This window comes from Talpa europaea, assembly GCF_964194135.1.
Source record: "Talpa europaea genome assembly, chromosome: 15".
In the NCBI taxonomy this organism is placed as follows: domain Eukaryota; kingdom Metazoa; phylum Chordata; class Mammalia; order Eulipotyphla; family Talpidae; genus Talpa; species Talpa europaea.
The window spans coordinates 51,942,094-51,960,660 of record NC_140083.1 but is presented as its reverse complement, the minus strand read 5'-3'; the positions used below and the strand labels follow the sequence as shown (position 1 = coordinate 51,960,660).

The 18,567-nt window shown below is 47.5% G+C and overlaps 1 protein-coding gene across 4 annotated transcripts in view; it reads right to left on the bottom strand.

The window, feature by feature from the left end:
• Positions 1 to 5,894: 5,894 nt before the first annotated feature.
• Positions 5,895 to 18,567, bottom strand: part of ITPR2 (inositol 1,4,5-trisphosphate receptor type 2) — a gene marked incomplete at both ends in the record, with an annotated part of 472,402 nt that continues 459,729 nt past the window's right edge. For all 4 annotated transcript variants that reach the window (XM_084254830.1, XM_084254833.1, XM_084254831.1 and 1 more), the window contains 2 exons: positions 5,895 to 5,981; positions 6,610 to 6,771. In XM_084254830.1, coding sequence (XP_084110956.1) covers positions 5,895 to 5,981; positions 6,610 to 6,771 — 249 coding nt within the window. The remainder of the gene's footprint in view (positions 5,982 to 6,609; positions 6,772 to 18,567) is intronic.

Here is an 18,567-nt window from a genome sequence, read left to right as displayed (position 1 = left end):
ATTCCCACTCACCTCTAATATAAGTTATTTTACAATATCCCAAAAGAAAAAAATTCTTTGGACTTCAGCAACTTAACACAGGATAGTTTATTTCTTACTGGTGCCAAGTCTGCTGTGGGACGTAAGGCTCTCCAGGCTAGTGTCCTTCAAAGAAGTGACTTAGGCATTCAGGCTATATCCAGCTTGGCCTCCATGATTGATGTGGCTGGAGAAAATTCTAGGTTGTACATGAGTTTAGTGCCTTGGCTTGTTGATTGCACTCACAGTCTAGTGGTGGATACAGACACATGTTTTCACCTGGCTACAGTGAGTGCTGGGAAGTGTGTCTTCTGTCCAGGATGAAAAGGAGCCTCACAGAGGAGGCATGAAGGTCTCCAGTGGCCCCTTCATCAATGTAGCTTGGCTGGAACTACATTTCCCAGAATCCCCTTCTTCTCAGGGTTACCAGTTCACTTTGACCACAGGGGATAGTTTATGAGATTTGGAAGGTGGAAGTGAAGCAACAGCTGTCAAGTTTGAAAGTAGGTGACTGGTGTGTCTGAGGCTTCCAGCCTGTGGAGTTCACCCCGCCGGTGTGGGGGTGCAGGGACCCAGCAGCCTACGGCTCCCATCAGATCTCCTTCAGCACCTCTGAGTCCTGGGTCAGACACACATGCAATTCCACAGAGAGGGGCACCAGCTGCTTTTTTAAGTCTCATGAGTTCTGGAGTTTGGAGGCAGTGAGGCAGATGCACATTAGATTTTGTCTGACTCAAGATACCTGCTCCTTCCTTCCTGCTCAGTTGGTCTTTGTGACCTCCAACCCCACTGACAGGCAGTGAATTCAGAGCCACCTCCTCAGTCACCTCCTCTTTGCCACCACTGCACCCAGTGAGCTCCTTAAAACAGTCTCACGGTCCATGTCACCCACCCTCACTTAGTTCCCTTATGGAAACCCTCAGAATCATACATTAATGTTTTTTTACAGGGCCAGGTCAGATTTTAAGGTATTATGTTCACAGAATTTATTTAACTGGAGAGTTGAGGAGACCAGGATCACAAAGAAACATTTGATCCATGTGGAAAGAGAAGGAACAGATGATTGCAGCTATAGAAAGTTGGATACACTTATCTGAGTGAAGACAATTATAAAAATAAAGTGAAAAGCACAGTTATTAGACAGGCAGCAGCCTCAAAAACTTTCCTTTACACACAGATGTGGGGGAAGGGAACCTTGTCTTCAATGGCAGAGAAACCCCACACCTGCACCTGAGTTCCCAGCTCTGCTCTAAGCTGAGTTTACCCCCAGAGACAGAGTTAAAAGGGAATGGACTAATCTAGGGGAAAATCCACATTGAACTTGTGAAAACCAGAGTTTTCTGTTAAATTGTGCCAAAGTGAGCTAAACAACTAATCTCTGTTCCTGTACATTTTCTACTTGCGTGAAGTCTGGTCTCTGTGTCCACATGTCGCCGACTCTGTGCTTTGTGCTGGCGTGTCTGCCGTGGGGGGAACATAGGAAATGCTAAGGGACACAGATTCCTGGCCTGTAGTGGTGCTCAAGGCCAGGCTTTCCCAAGACTTCCCACAAACACCCCAGCTGACCAGCGAAAGGCGAGGTGACTTGCGGACACCCATCCTCACCCATCCACATGCACACTCCTGTCCTTTGTGCCACTTATCCTCGTGAAAGAGGAACTCCTTGTCCAATTTCTTCCCCAACCTTTCCTCCAATTCCAAACATAACAACTTCTTGCCACACTCTTCAGGGAACTGGGGCACTGGGAGATGCCCCCTGAGGGGTGACTCCTCACCGTGGTTTGCATGTGATTCACGCAACTCCTTTTGATTTCCTCTGCCATGTGGCTGGTGGCTGTTCTTGTCTTCTGAGTGAACTAGCATTTGAAGCCCAGGGTGTTGTTGACAAGCAGGAAATCCTGGAAGACCCAATGACCTGTGCTCACACAGTTGTCCTGGGTCAGAGGCAGTGCGGACATACCGCCAGGTGTTGGTCCCCTGGGGATGTGTTCAACCCCCAACAAATGCGGCACGTTGGTCTCCACATGGTCTAGCTCATCAGTGTGGTTTAAGTCACCAGCTTTTATGTCCTTCATGTCTTGCTCTATAAAATTCCAGTAATATTGCCTTTCATGCCAAACAATATGTTATTTAGAGACATGTTAAGAAGTGAGTAAAGCACTTAAAGTATCACATGTAAAAAAGTTACGCAAATCCAATTTTATTTAAAGTGTTATAAATTATACTTATCCAGTTACGGCATATTATATTAGAAGCCCATTTTTTGAAGCAAATATAGTAATCATCAAATGCAGAGGTGGGGTGAATGTTGCCTGGTGATATGAGAAGTACTGGTAGGATGATTTTATAAATGATTCAAGTTTGAACACTCTGGTTCATATTTGTTTACCAATTTCTCAAACTTCATGTGCACTTTAGTGCACGTGCTTAATTTTAGAAGTATGTATTTTCTTTTACATGGGACAGCTTTACCAATGACTTCAGAAGTAGTAACTGAGTGGTATGAGGGCCACAGTTGCCCTCAGCATTTTCTAACATCTGGAATTGTCCAATTTCTTTTCTTTTCTTTTCAATTATACAGCAGGGTAGTATTTTATTTTATTTTTAAAAATTTATTTTATTTATACAAGAGTCGGGGTACAGGCCAGATGCACTGGAGCATGAGAGGATTCACCAGAGACAGAGTGGGGAACAGAACAGGCAGACTGATGAAATACACTGCTGAGGGGAGCGGACAGCTTTCAGTGCATGACACTTGTGTGTGTTGAAGATGCTTGCACTTCTGTGGTTTGCATTGTGTCATGTGTCACAACCTACTAGCACAGGCAAGCCGCTTTCTTCTGTGTAGATTGAACACCTGCAGAGGGAGCACATGTCTTATAGCTGCTCCTCCACCAAGCACAGGTCTCTCACAGGGCTATCTTTTGAGCCTGTGAGTGGTACCATAAGTATGCAGTACAGTGTTTGCTTACTTAGGTACCAGTGTGCTGCGCCCCTGGAGGGTGAGCCCCACTTTTTCTTATTCTCTAACCTTCACACCTGCTTCCTCTAAATGTAATGTATTCCAATCTTCCTTTCCCTCACCAAGACCCCAGGTCCCAGGCTCTCTGCTTATTCTCATCCCGGGGATGTGACTCACTGCATTACTATTTGTAATAAAACAGCTGTAGAATGAAGAGTAGCTGATATTCTGCAAACATTCTGTGCAATGGCCAATGAGCTGTGAGCTGAGAATATGGACATAAGCATGAAATCAGTTCTCACTTGAATACCTTCCTGATCTTGCTGCAGAAATTACTAGCTGCTGCATTCCTGTCACCAAAAGTTTCAATATGCAAGAAAATAAGCCCTTTTCTAAACTAACTTTTTAAAGGTGGAAAATATGGTAAGTTTTACATATAAGCAGTTTATTCATGTTAATCTTTTATGATACAAATGTTTGCTCATCTAAAAATGATCTTTTAATTGAGGAAAAATAACTTGCATTATGCTTTTGGGCTTCAGAATGGGCCTTGGAGAGGAATAAAAACTAAAAATTATATTCAGCAGAAACTGATACTTTTAAACCAATATGGATTTTAATAACAAAGTAGGAAAACATTTCCCTTAGCATCAAAATCAAAGATGATTGTACTTATTTTAATATCACTATATAAATATAAGAATGCTAATTAATACCTAGGTCACATATTCCAGTTGCATTAACAAACATATACACAGCAAACACAAATTTATACCAAACATCAACTTGCCCCATTATTATCTTCTCCGTCATGAATATAGTAGTCTGGAAAGTGCCTTTTTTTTAATTTGCCTGTTTTTTATTTTGCTTGATCATCTGTGAAGTATTTAGGCAGGAAAGAAAAACACAGGAGAAATATTTCAATTCTGATCAAATAAGAGTTTTGTTAGTTGCCCTTTCTTTTGGAGAGAAGAAAACATTCTGTGCAATGGCCAGCTGCCACGGCCCGGTGGAGGGGTCAGGCCAGGCATTGATAGAGTCCTAGCTCCTCAATGGCATATTCCCTGCACAACAGGATGAGGAACGTCTGAAGGACAAGAGTTCATCATCTGAAAAAACAGGTCGCTCACATTTGTACACATCAGCGTATTCTCAATGTTCAGATGTCAGAAAGATTGTATTTGTGCTGAATCCAAGATAGCTTCCTATACTCGAGTATGGTGCATTTCTCCCCTTTCCCTTCTCTTCCCTACCTGCCAAAACTCTCTGCCCTGTGAAATCATCTGGAAGTGGACTTTTCATCTAGTACTGTTCACGACAGTGATGGTCTTGCATTTAAAGAATGGTGGCTTTGGTCTACTTCAATCTGGAGCACAGTTCTTCGGTGCTATGAAGTCAGAGTGAGGAATTTTTAGGTTGGGGGGGATGCGAGGTGGGGGAAGGGGTACCACCAGATTCATTTACAAAATTCATCACACTTTCACTACTTGGCTCTGAGCCTGCATTTTATGGATGTGTGAAGAAGGATGCTTGAACAGATCCTTCTATATTCTACCTGGACCACGATGTGAGAATTTTAGGAGCCAAAAGCCTAAACTACATGAAAGCAACCCAAACATTTTAAAAGGGAACCTTAAACCATGGTAGCAATAATTGGAGAGTTTCAGTCTCTGGAGGCATCTTTCTGTGCTGGTGGGGGCACAGAACAGACGGTCACTTTTCCAAAGTGACTTCCAGGAGGCAGGTATTGTGTCTGCTCCTCACGATGCAGAGGCCCACAGTCCTGCCCCGAGTTCTGTCTCTAAGGACAATAGGAGCATGGCAGGTCATTTCCCCCTCCACAGATTCTGGTGGAATAACTTAACAATTTGGGGAGGAGATAATTATTTTTTTTACATTCCTAGAAGTTCTTACACAGTTTGCAATGTATGGCATTTTATTGGGTATTCAATAAATTTCCTGGATTTTCATTTCCTGACTGCAGGAAGAGTTAGATAAATAAAACCATTCTGTTTCTTAAGCACAGCAAACCTGCATTGATGTTGATTAATATATCCATTTATCAAATATTGATATTGATAAAACTCCATACTGATAAAAGACAATGCTATCATCACCAGCTTCTCAATATTTCTGTCACCTTTAAGAGTTTTCTTTTATTAATCTCCAAATATTTTAATAGCATACATACGTTCTTAAAAATTCTTCCTTAAGGCCTACTGCCAACTTTTTCTGCCCTGAAGCTTTTGAAATCTTAGCCTAGACATTACTAGAACCTGTTTTGACCAAAGTACATGGACACATCCTTCTGAATCGGGGGACAGCAATCACATTCCAGTCATCTTGTTAGTGGGAGGGGCTGAGGCTCCAGGCACTAGTTCCCAGAACTGCGAGTCCCTGGCAATGCAAGTGACCAAGGAGGATGCTGCTGGCCACAGCTAGTTTGGAAGCATTAAGAGTTTTCATTGCAACTCTCATTTTCAGTTATTTTCTGAAACAGTCACCCAAGTAGGACTGCCTGGGTCACTAACCCATATGCCATAATTAAAAGAAATTCCACCCCAGCCATGACAAAGGTTGCCGTCAGCCTGGGAGACAAAACTGACTCATGCATTTAACAGAAGGTGGGGAGTTGCCTGCGTGGCCTATGCTCCACCTGAGTGCGTTCTAGGGTGGCTGGCCTTGGTCGGCAGCGCGGGTGTGCTTCCTAGAGGCTGCATTCTGAGCGTGGACTTCTCAGGCATGAAAGCACAGTTATAGATTGTTCTCAGAGCGAAACCACTTGACATCTTGGTGCTGGGTTGTTTTTAGCTTTCCAACAATAGGCGCTGTTCACTCCCTCCATCTCAGCTCTTTATTCAGCGAGCGGGCAGGACACTGCTGAGAGGCTCGTCACGGCTTCCCCCCCAGGGTCTCAGTGTGGTGGCATGTGATGATTCACATGGGGTGTGTTTGACCCCAGAAAGCCCAGTCTCTGCTTATTCTTCCTTTGTTCTGTCATCTGGGGAGAAAGAGAGAGTGTGGTGAGCTGATTTCCTCCCTCTGACCGTCCTGGGGAGCACAGAGTCGTTCCCCGGCCCGAGACTGTCTGGCATCATATAGAATGTATTTGTCAGAAAAGGGAAAATGCTTCTTAAATGAATTTCCATAAATGGAGAAAAGGAGCAAACCCCTCTCTGTGGTTAAGAAACAGGAACCACGGTTCTTTTAGAGCTGCGCTTGCTGGTCACATAGGCACGGCTGCTGCAGGGTCCAGGCTGCTGCTGCCACGGCCACTGCTTTTATTATTTTTACCAATGTCAACAACTTTACTGGACAAAGGGGCTGATTCTAGATTGAGATGAGAGATACTTGTGATGATCTGCCTTGCCAATGGGTGTCATTGCTGCTACGATGGCAGAAAATGGGCTTTTCTATCAAAACCTCATGGCATTTTGGCACTTTTTGGCACAGGCCCCTTCCACAGGCATGTCATCTGAGGTGGGGAGGTGGGTGAACAGAGGCCGAGATGTGGTGCTCTTTGGTGGAACATATAGCCCTCGTGTCTGTCTCGCTCCCAGAGCCTGGCCTCCCGTCCCTCGGGTGGTGAAGGAGCTCCACCTCCCAACTCATCTCCCTGCCTCACTGACCTGCTCCTTCAGCTCTGCCAGCTGCCCTGACAGCTGTTTGACCAGACTCATGGTTGACTCCAGCTTCTCCTGCAGGTTCCGAATCTCATTTTGCTCATTGTCACCTTCGTTGCTGACAAGGGACATGGCTCTCATTCGAGGGAACCAGTCCAAATTCTTCTCCTAAAAAGCAAACACACAGATGTTCAGGAACAAAGGCCCGTGGAAGAGGGCCTGAAGCTCTGAAAAGACTGTTGAAGGGTGTGCAGCATCATGAACATTGAAATCAGTTTCTGAGCCCTTGAAGCAAAAGGTTTCTGGCCAGGGACTGAGGGTTGGAGTGGAGCTGGGGTTAGACATTAGTCTTCATGAGCTGGAAGAAGATCTGAAACAACCGGGACAGACTTTTGTGGACTCACAGGGAAGCCCTGAGAGAGCTTCAAAACAGTGCCCTTCACCCCGTGGGGTTCAGTGACTCGTGATGAGCAATGAGGCAGGGCCTGGAGGCTGGGGAGGCTGCTCCAAGTGTGTGTGGGTACAGCCTAGGCCTGAGCTGTTTTTCCTCCCCGCCTGGCACAGAAGAGAAAGGGGTGGCAGGATCGGCGGCTGGTACAAGAAGTGTTTCAGTTCCAGCCACCCACACTGTTCACCTCCCACTTCCCCAGGACAAGCTCCGGGGAGAGGGAAGCAGAAGGGCATGGCCCTAGGTGACTGTCTGCTCCCTCTGGAAACATTTTATGACAGGCAGGGTGAGGTTTCAGACTGAGACTTCCCTAGTGGGCAATAGCTGGTACCACTTCTGTTTTTCTAGGCGGATCGGGGAGGGGGGATTGGGGGGGTGGGGTGTGTGTGTGTGTGTGTGCGCACGCGTGCGTGCGTGCGTGTTTCCCTTCCACTGTGATGCAGACAGATGGTTAGCCATATACCCAGCACTCTTGAAAACTAACATCCCAGAATCACTGCATTACTTCTATGTTTCAATTCTCCAAAAAGCGTGCAAGGTAAATCACAGTGTCCCTACTACAGATAAGGAAACAAGAGGCCCCAACCATTTAATCATGCAGGGCTCAAGTCAGTAAAGACCAGAGGTAGGATATGAAGCCAGGTGAGCCCCGCACCACCCAGTGGGTGTGTCTTTATTTACCTAGTTCTCTAAGCCACCTTCTCCCAACATCCTTTGCACCCACCTTCCTGCTTAAGATCCCTTCCACTCCAGAAAAGGGCACGGTGGTGGCTACAAAGACCGAAGCCCGGTGGGTCTCTAGCAGGGAGTGTCCACAGCGGGCTTTCCTTCCCTAAGGCACAGTGGAAAGGCCCAAGCTCTGTTATCTCTGTACCTCTGTCCCGACCTCATCAGGTTTTTGCATGGGTTTTTGTTGTTGCCAGTCGTGGAATAACAAGTTTTTTACAGTTCTTTAGGTCTAACGGCTGTGAAAAGGGCTGATGAAGGATACAATGTGTAAGAGAGTTTTAGATCGCATCTAAAGAGCTGTACCTAATTAGCATTTCAAAGAAGAGTGACTTATTCTGAAGTGCACAGTGACAGCCAGATTCATTCATTCAATCAGTCCTCCAATATCTGTTGCCAGGTAGTTTGAGGGGAAAATCGGAAAAGACAGGACGTCTGTTCTCAGGAGCTCGAGGCTTAGGACGGTGCTCCCTGCACGCTGCACTGCCCGTCTCAGAATCCCCTGGGGACGCTTGTTTAAAACTGCAGATTCCAACCTCACCACCTCTTACCAGGTCAAAAACCTCTTTTGGGACCAGTGTGACTCCTTAATGCACTGAAGCTTAAGGCTCTGGCTCATGGAGACAGAGATATACTGCTGGGAGGGAGAGGGGGTGCAGAGGAAAGATCTCAAGTAGCTGCTCTGGGGACTGGGAAGAGGAAGCCAAGGATGACGGACTCAGGCCAGACAGAATGGGGGGCCACGCCTCGTCACCACCCTGGCAAAGATCCCTGCTCACCCACAGCCAGGTGGAGAGCAGACGCAGCAGGGCACTGGGCGGACCCAGGGTGGTGCGTCCCCTGGGGTGGGTGTGTAGGAAGCGTGGGGTGTCAGCAGAGTGTCAGGTGGAGGGTGGGTCATCAAGGTGTGGAGCGGCAGGAGGATGGAGAAGGCAGATGTGTGTGTCACATGCTCTGTGAGGACTCAGTCTTTTCAACAGTCACTGAACTACAGTTCTAACACCCAACGGCTCGGTACTACCTACAATGTTAACTATTAGCTGAATTTTACAAAGGAGGCAACTGAGGCTGGCATGCGGTTTGCCTAGCTGGGACCTAACCTATCTCCAGCTTACCTGCCCAGAGGTCTCGAGGCAAGATAGGACACTGGACAGGAAGTGAAATTTAAAATTGAAGAACAGGGGCCTCCCTGGTGTCTCAAGGGGTTAAGACAAAACCTATGATGGTGTCCACAGCCACTGCAGCACGAGTTCAATCCTGGCCAGGGAGCAACCCACATGGCTCAGCAGACCTCTCCTGACTTGCCCGCTGCTCCCCTCAGCAGTGTACTTTGGTCAATCTGCCTGTTCTCTTCCCCACTCTGTCTCTGGTGAATCCTTTCACTCCCCACACCTCTGGCCTGTACCCCAGCTCTTGTATGTATAAATAAATAAGCCTTTGAAAAAATGAAATTGAAGAACAGATTGGGGAAATAAATTCTAGGTGGGGAGTGCCTTACCTGTGAATTTGGGGAGCTCGTGCTAAATGAGTAGAAAGTATTAGTGGAGGAAGGTGAAAATTTTCTAAATCTGATTGTTTGCATGAATGCTTGCCAAAGCCCCTGAAGTGACCCTGCTGGGGAGGCTGGCGGCCAGCGGATGAGGAGGCTGTGGGCAGCCCAGGCGCAGGCCTGACAAATGGAGGAGAGAGCAGATGAGAGGATGGAGATCACGGGACCTTGATACTGTGTCTCGTGTGAGGGTGATGGTGGAGGATTTCTTGGACATGAGGGCCCTTCCATGGGTGTCGGGAAAGGGAGCTGCCACCTGTGGGCTGGAAGCAAGGGCTCCTCTGGGCCGCCGAGAAGGCAGCTGTGGGAGAGGAGAACCAGCCTGACCAGGACGGGCATCAGAGGGGCTGGGGGAGGTGCTGAGAGCCTCACACAGCAGGGCCCACTGAGCAGGTCTCAGGGACTTGGGGGCCCCCCAGGGGAGACTGGTAAAGTCACCAACTTTCCCAAAGTTTGCAGGAAACAGGCCAACATTCTCCTAGTGCTTAGCAGTTCTAATACTTCCTTCTGTGGGAACCTGCAAAGGCAACATGGGTGAGACTTTGAGAAAGGGCCCATAGGAGACACTGAGCAGTGCCCAGGTGTGGGGCAGGCCAGGCGGCAGCCGCTGCTGAGGAAGCTCTAGCTGTCAGGGCGCCTCCAGGGGCTGGATGGCTCTTCCCAACACGTTCTCTGTTCCTGTTCCTGTACTGATTCAGACCCTGGTTACTGCGTCCTGCTAGGCACTGGGCAAACAATAGCGAGCCACACCCTCCTTGTGCCCTGGAGCCCAGTGGGAGAGTGAGACAGTCAAAGGCAGTGGGCAGAGCCGCCACTCTGCTTGAGTGAGGAAGGGCACAGCTGACTCTGAACTGACTCCCTGAAATTCCATCTCTTCCACCTGCTTTTGGTATTTCTAATCTGCGTTTTGCTTCTTGTATCTTCTCTGCTCTTATTTGTTTCTCCTACTTTGCTGCTTTTTACTTCATTCTCCCCTCCCGATGTATTTCAATAGGTTCCTTTTCTTAATTTTTAAAGGGGTCTGAGTTGACTAAAACAGGAAAACACACCCAACCTAAATGGGTTGTTTCTCTGCTCTTTCTACAAATAAACCCAGGCTTTTCAGTTCCACAACTGATGTTTTCTTAAAATGAGTGCAGAAAGGACTTTCTTTTTTGTACAGTTGAACCAAATACAACAGGGTTCTTATAAAAGCTGCATATGACTCTCATCGCAAGCAACAAACGTGCCACTGGTCCTCTAAGGCCACCAAGAGCAGCAGCTGGGAAGATTCAGCCAAACAGGGGAAGGAGGAAGGTGACACAGCGGTGGCCCAAGTCAGAACGGCAGGACAGACGTACAGACCAGGACTGGTGAACAGGGGCGCTTCCTCGCACTGGAGACTTGGCCAGAGCCCACCGTCTACCACAGCCTTGGGTTGCTGGAGTGTTATTTCTCGGTTACTCATCCACGTCACGTGTCTTGTGAGATGCACGTGGCTGGCGGCCCCCTGCTGCCTGGGCCTAGTGAGTATGACAGCATTTCCTTATTTCACCAGGAATAAGAATACTTGACCTCAGGGTCATGTGGAGTCCAGGAAGCAGATGAAAGATTAGATTCTAGGGTTGCAGGGGAGGCTCCTAGTCACATGTGAATGGAAATTCAAAGCTTCTCCTGGTTTCTAAAATGCACATCTCAGAGGTGAACTAGCCAGGCAGGTCTTAGAGGGCCACAAGGAGCAGGCCCTCTTGCTGTAACCCTCTTGCTATCTCAAAGTTCTCATAATGTTTCTTTCTAGAGAATGAAAAGATAGAAGTATGGAATAGTCCTTTAAAATAGAAGTTTCATATACATTAATTTGACTTAATTACATTACTGTTCTCTAGAATGATCGGGTTGTCTGTGTTAGGTAGACCTAGTGATGTTGTTTTCACATCTTGTTCTTACGTGTGAGGAAGAGGGTACGTGGTGTTCCAGAAAGAGCAGAACGAACTGGGCTCCTCAGTTCAGGTTGTAGCTCAGCCCCAAAGTAGCTGTGGATACACGGCGGGAAGGATGGCAGAGGGGCTTACTCTGAGTCTTGATTTCCTCATCTGTGAGCCCAGAACGCCATACGCTCGGTGGCCCTCTGGCACCCCTGGCTTGTTATTCTGTGAGCTCTGGGTGTGGGGCAAGCTTAACAAATCACACAGCAGGGTGATGCCTCAAGTCGCCAAGTGAGCCAACAGAAACGCAGCATTTGAGCTGGAGGCAGCTTTGAAATCTCGTAACCCGCACGCACGCATGCAGCATGCGACAAGCACCCGCACGAATCCTAGAAAGCTAAGATTTCCTTCAGGTCTTACAACATGGTCGTGGCAGATGTCCCTGCACTTGCCTTCCCCGTTTGGATAAGGTCTTCCCTATTACGCAAGGGACTAACTCTTAAATAATCTGTCCCAGTTGCTGCCTAATTGATGACCAGTCCACGGAAACGTGCAGATGGTAGTAATTCCTTGCACCAGAATGAGATGAGGAAGGAGTGAGTTTGGTCTCAGTCTCAGTTTGGGCCGCACATTGGTTTCTTGAGCTCGAGAAGGGATCCATTAAAAGTTGTCTGTATGTAAAGGACAGAGAACGCCGGTGCCCTGCAGGCTGCACAGCAAGCCTGGGCATGTCAGAGTGTATGGCATGGACTCAGCCATCCCTGCTGCAGATGACAGCAGAGGTAGGAGGAGGATCAGTGACTGCCTGGGGTCACACAGGTGACCTGTCTGGGGTCAGCCCAACCCTGGGTCAGCCCAACCCTGGGTGATAGGGCCATGAGGTCCCTCATCTGCACTGGGTTCCTTCTCCATGTGTCACAGAGATGTCAGTGCCTCGCTTTAGAACTTGCCATAGAGAAAAGCGATGACAGTTAACTCTCTCTCTCTCTCTCTCCCCCTCTCCCCACCTCTCTCCCTCTCCCTCTCTCACGCTCACACTCTTCACAGCCCCCAACCCAGCCTCTGCTGAGCCTAGCAGGGGCATGGTGGCTTCTTGCTTGGGGACCAGCACGCTGGCAGCCCAGGCTTATATCAGAAGTAACGAGCACCCACACTGGTGAGGGGCTTTCAGCCTCCCTCCTGCAGAGCACCTGCCTGCACAGCCAGACGTGTAAGCTCTGAGCTGACCAAGAAATGAAAACCTGGGCAACTTCTCCAAATAGGGACAGGGGGGAGAGTAGATTTGCTGCACTAGAAAAATGCCTTGGCACAGGGCTGGCAGGTTCATTTGGCAGCCCCGCCTGCTGCAGGGTGGGCCTTGGCCATTTGGGGGTTGAGAGAACCTTGATCTTTGAGGCTTCCCAATCCCAGGTAACCTGAAAATGCACCTGTTTTCTTGATGGCGACCTGGAAAACCAGGTGCTGAAACACAGAAGACCCTGCAAGACCAAGGTCTTGCACCCCAGTGGTGAGCAGAAGACTCCTCTTGGGCAGAGGGTGGCGGCGAGCAGCGACCCAACCCTGGAAAGCCCACCTCGCTTCCCTTGCTCTTTCATCCTTCCCAGCACTGCTCCTTCTCTGGACCTTCCTGCCTGCCATGACTGGATGGCAGTGGCTGCACGCGTATGCCAAACTGCTTGTGGATTTTCTTTTGGTCCCAGACTTCCCACCCCTGATGCGGCACCTTGTGGTGCCTGTGGTACCTAGACCCTCACCAGCTGCACATGGTGGGGTTCTGCTCTCTCCCAACCAGGGACAGAGCAGTGAGGAGAGTGGTCCACACTGGGGAGGTCTAAGAGGGACATAGCTCAGGGAAGCTTAGGGCTGCAGGGGTCCCCAGGCCTCCTGTCAGCAGCTAGCAGGGTCGCTGGGCTGGCTCCTGAGGCACAGCTGCGCCAGATGCAAGACTCAGGTGCTGCAGTGATGGGGGCTCACTACCCACCGGCTGTGAGTGACCGAGGAAGCCAAGGGTGGGCCAGGGCCTTCTAGCTCCTGTGGATGACTTCCTACAGAGGTCTTAAGTGGGGAGCATTCTAACCACAGAGGTAAGAGAAATAAGTAACACCTGTGCATCGGAGGGACCTGGCAGGGACTCGACAACGGGAGGTTCCACCTGCTCACACCTTAGTTCCCTTCCTGCTGTGTTTGTCTTTTCCCATAAATTCATAATGCTGCGGAGTTGATATTCTTATTCCTCAGACCCTAACCCTTCCTTTATCTTATTATTGATCAATTTCCAGATTTAATCTGTTCAGTTACTCTCTTGGCCTCTTTGTAAAAAGACAAATATTTTCCTCTGCAAATAATCTGAGGTGTGAACAGTAGCAAATTTCACCAGTATAGAAAAGAACTGGAGGTTTCTTCATGATAAGGTCAAGGCAAAGGATTTTAAAGAGTATTGAATACTCAAGAGGACATTAGTCCAGCTTCTGGCTGAAGCCCTTCCTGTGTTGGAGGAGACCACCCTGGCCAGGGGTGTGGGCTGGGTGCTGGTCACCTGCCTATGGGGGCACCTCAGTTGCGCCCTCCTCATTCGAGATTCTGATGGGAGCAAGCGAGGTCCACAGTGGGACAGTGGGAGTCCCTCTGGTTCACGACGGTCTTAGCATAGTGACATCTGAGGCCATGCCATTGGGACCAGGGGCTCTTCTAGGGCACCTTCCATCCTGCCAGGCTGCCCCCAAGTGGCATGCCCCATTCAACTGGCTTGTATTCTGCCCATGTTGAGCCTGCTTCTCTTTACTTTTCGCTTTCTACCTCCCTTCCACAAATTCCTTTTCTCTTTGAGATAACCAGAGTCAGTCGCTTGTTGAAAGAACCCAGATGGGAAAAGAAAGTGAAAAGGGATTAATAGGACCTGGTGCTAAGTTAACACTGGTCCAGTTTGTCCAGATAATAAAACTTTCAACTAGGGTGGTTGAGAGCCCTAACCAAGTCATACAGCAAATACATTATTAAATAATAATTACATTTAAGGATATATAATTATGTAATTATGATCAATTATGAGGTTATCAATTACAGAGAAGTGAAATCTGTGAATGGTCAAATGTAAATGCCCCTTGGGGGCAGTACCTGTTTCTGCTTTCTTCTCTCATCTTCTGCTTGAAAGAACATGTATGTCATGGGCACATGACATACACTGTTGGTCAAATAGATGGATGCGTAAGACTTGCTGTATGTGGTGCAATGCATGGAGGTAAGCAAGGAAACTGGCACTTTTCAATAAGGCGTATCATTAGTATGAAACTTTCCCTTTATTGTAGTTCTTTGCAATCCAAAACAAAAACCTGCCCTTCCTTGCTTCAGCACGTTTAGTGATACCTACTCTGTAGCAGACACTCCTCCAGGTGCTGGCTAAAGTTACAGCTCAGGAAGGCTCCTTGCTCTCAAGGAGCTGACTGTCAAGTGGAAGGTGAGTGATGGGGAGGAAGGGTGTGGAGATAATAAATAACCTCAGATAAGGATAATGGCTATGAAGAGTGGTCTGAAAGAGCTACTGTAGATTGGGCAGCCTGAAGGCTGCTCCAGAGAATGATGTTCGACTGTCCAGGAGATAACTGCACATAAATGAGGAAATGGAGTTTCAGCAGAGGCAACAGTAATGCAAAGGCCCCAGGTCTAAAAGTGCTGCTGGTGTATTTGAAGAAGAGAAGGAAGGCTGGTTTAACGGGTGTGGTGCTGGCTGCACAGGCAGTACAAAAGCTGAAGCACCAGAAGCGGCCTGGACCAGCCGCAGGTACCTGTATACATTGGGAGCCGCAGGATGTTTGCAGACAGAGGGGTGGCATCTTCTGTTTTACAGCAAACACACACACGAGGATATACATGTGGAGGCAGGGATACATGGATGTGTGCCTACACCCAGATACATACAACTGAACCTGTGGCTACTGTGTGGAGAGTGGACATGGCAGACTCTCTCCTGGAGACCATCGTGTCCAGGGGGCATTAATGGGACTTGGGCAAAGGTGGCAGAAGTGGAGCAAGGGGAGGTGGCACCACAGTATTGTCGGTTGAGAGGGTATTCAAGTTGGTTAAATGACTATTTGCAAATGGAGGATAGCATTGTATTCAGAGTTAACCAAAATAACTTGGTTAATATGCCTGCTGTGAATAGACAGGCGAAGGAACACGCTCTTAAATGGATCACTGGGCCAGAATTTCACACTGTTCTTCCAGAGAAGAGAACTGGGTCACCCAGTGTGTCCCCACATCTGCATCTGATGTCGGGAGAACTCATGCCTTGGAGGGGGGCATGTACTGTCAGCAGGGCTTTCTGGTCACCCCCACACTGGCTGCCGCATGTCCTGAGGGCATAGCTAGAGAACGCCCTTTGTTACAGAGATGCAGTCTGTCTATGCTGACCTGCCAGTCACAGCCACACATCAGAGGACCGTGGACTAGACATTGGGACCAGGACGATGGGGCCGTCTCCCGACACACTAGATGCACTGCTGACTTAGGGTCTCTCGACCTTCAACATGTCACCAGCTGAATTTTTAGTTTCCTGGAATCCTGGTTTAATATTCTTTATTTCTCATTCATTCAGTTATTCTGTATTGATCTCACTGTCCTCCCACAGGACAACAGAGAGCACATTTACCTCAAGATCATCCTGTTCTTAAAAACCTCCCAAAGTCAACAATGAGAACAAAACAAAGTCGTTCATCTTCCAAGTGCCACTTGGCTGCAGACAGGGTGGATGTGAGAGTGTCCAGGCTGGCTCTCACCCCAGGGCTGCCCAGGCTGGACACAGTCTAGACAGGTTTGGAATCTGTTGAAGTTGAGGCATCCATTTTATGTTTTAATCACAAACGAGAATATGCTGGCGAGGTGCAAAATCCAGCTAATCTACAACTTGATAAGTTTATTTAGATGTAAGTCAAAAGAGCTTTGCCATGAGTCCTGTCCAATATCTTGACAGGGCTCTCCGGAAATGTCCCTCAAATTTAATCATCACATCCTTCTCTCTGGTATGTGACTTACAAGGAGGATTAAAGTAACGTATTTATTTAAAATACAATAAATTTATGTGCACCTACAGCTCAAGGAAAATTATATGTACATGTACACAGAAAATACTATTTCCAGAAAAACAACATTCTCAGAAATCTTTTAACACCAGAGCCAAATGCAACACAATAACAACTGGAATTCAATCTGTTTTAGTAACTACATGTTACTTTTTGAAGTCTGTGCCTTTCCCCCTTCTGTATACACATGTGTAGCTATATGTAGGGCTGGCTGGCACAAAAAGTGGGAAAATCTTCTGAAAAACTCAATTCCTTCTTTGGCTTGAAAAAAAATGCTCCCTCTCCCACAACCAAGTGAGCAAACTACTTAATAAATCTTATCACCCATCTCAGGCTTACACAGGAAAGCAGAGATGGGTCTAGCACGGGCGACCCTGAGAGCTTTGTCCACCACACTGCGATGATACTGAGTTTGTAGCTGCCACCTCATCAGCACATTCTTTTACTAGTCCTTGCTATTAAGCTACTGCACCAAGTTGTTCTTTTAGCCATTCCAGCTATCCTGGAGGATCTCCCTTGTTGTCTGTATACTACCAAAGCAGAGGAAAAGTCGGTGGTCCTCAAGGCATGTCTCCCCTTCCCAGCAGCAGCAGCATCAACTGGGAAATGGTCAGAAATGCGAATTCATAGTCTGTGGCCCAGACCTACAGAATCAGAAGCTCTCAGGTTGGGGCTCAGTTAGTCGTGTGCTCACAAGCTTTCTAGGTGATTCTGATGCATAGTTTGGGAAAAACCACTCTACGTAACTGGAGACTTTACCAGTGACACCTTAACATCACTAATTCATGGATGAGCCTTAAAGAAAACCCTTAACTGAAATCACATTACAAATGGATAGGATAACCATGTAATTTGTTGGTTAAGTAGGGGCACATCTGAGCTATTTATATTTATTCAGAGACAATGGTATAACTAGGGCTGTTCTAGGGAAAACTATGGTCCTCCTGGGTTCCAATAAAACCTGCAGTATCATTTATGGTATATGGACAAATAGGAGGATGACAGGGTTCTGTAACAGTATCTCAACAAGCTCTGCATTTATGTATATAAATTGCTGAGAGGTGACTTTAAGATAATATCCACTAGGAAGTCATAAGTATTTGGTCACTTAAAACTGCCTATAATTCGGACATCATTTTCATGGGTCTGGTCTATACTTGTACCTCTCATTTCATTATTTTCTTTATTTTTCTCATAAAAATGGATGGACACTAATGCTCCCTTGAAATTCCTCTTTGATTTCAATAACTTCTTTCTGGAAAATTAAATTTAAAAGTTCTCCTTAGTCTTCATCATTACTGGCTTCTTGATCAGTCTCTGAATTGTTTCAAAAGCCCACCAAAGAGCTGGCATAAGTTTGGGAGAGATCTGCAGTAAGCACATGATGGTGCTCTGGAGTAAGTGCTCTTCTGGGTTGGCCCAACACAGAAGTATAACCATAAAGTCAAAGTTGGACCACGGTCATGTGCCAGGTTGCCTAGCAATCTTAAGCCCAACTCTTTCATTATTAGCTCGAAGAGCTCAAATTTCACCAGGTTCTTTAAGCAGAACATTGTGTAAATGCAAGGATGCTGAGTCCAAACCAGTCTGCTCCTCTGGGAAGGGAGCATGTAGGGAATAATGCTCCCTGAACCCTAAGTTACATTAGTTTTGCAGAGTATAGCAGTGCTTGGTGTCTAGCTGGCTCTGGGACTTGGGCTGACTATAGATGGGTGAAATGAATTTCATCGTGGCCACCAAGCCACCACTTCCCCCCTACCACCCCGCCTCCTGACTGGGTCCTTAGTGCTGTCCTGAACAGAGAGCAGCTACAGGTGACCAGCAGAACACTGGCCAGCAGCTGTTACAGGTGTTAGATGTGGGAAGAAGAGACCAAGTAGAACAAGCAAGAGATATTGCAAATAACGAAGGAGGGCTTCAGGCTGCCCAGGACATGGGGGCGGGGGGGGGGGGTGTGGCCTGAAGGAAGAGTATGGTCTGGTGTAGCTCCAGGGGATGGGGCTTTTTTACCTCACCATCTTGGGTGACTGTAACGCAGGATGCCACGTCACCAAAGGTACAGGTTTTAGGCAAACAGGAATGACTGTTCCAGGCCCATAGAGTACTTTCACACAAGCAGTGTAGCAATGATGGCTGATCACGAAGTAGATGCTTTGTTCTTAATTTTTGTGCAACTTCACAAATTCCCCAACTTTTAAAAACAGGCTATTCAGCTTTCATGCATTTTTCCCCTTTGGCCATTTTTGTTTTTTAGATTTATTT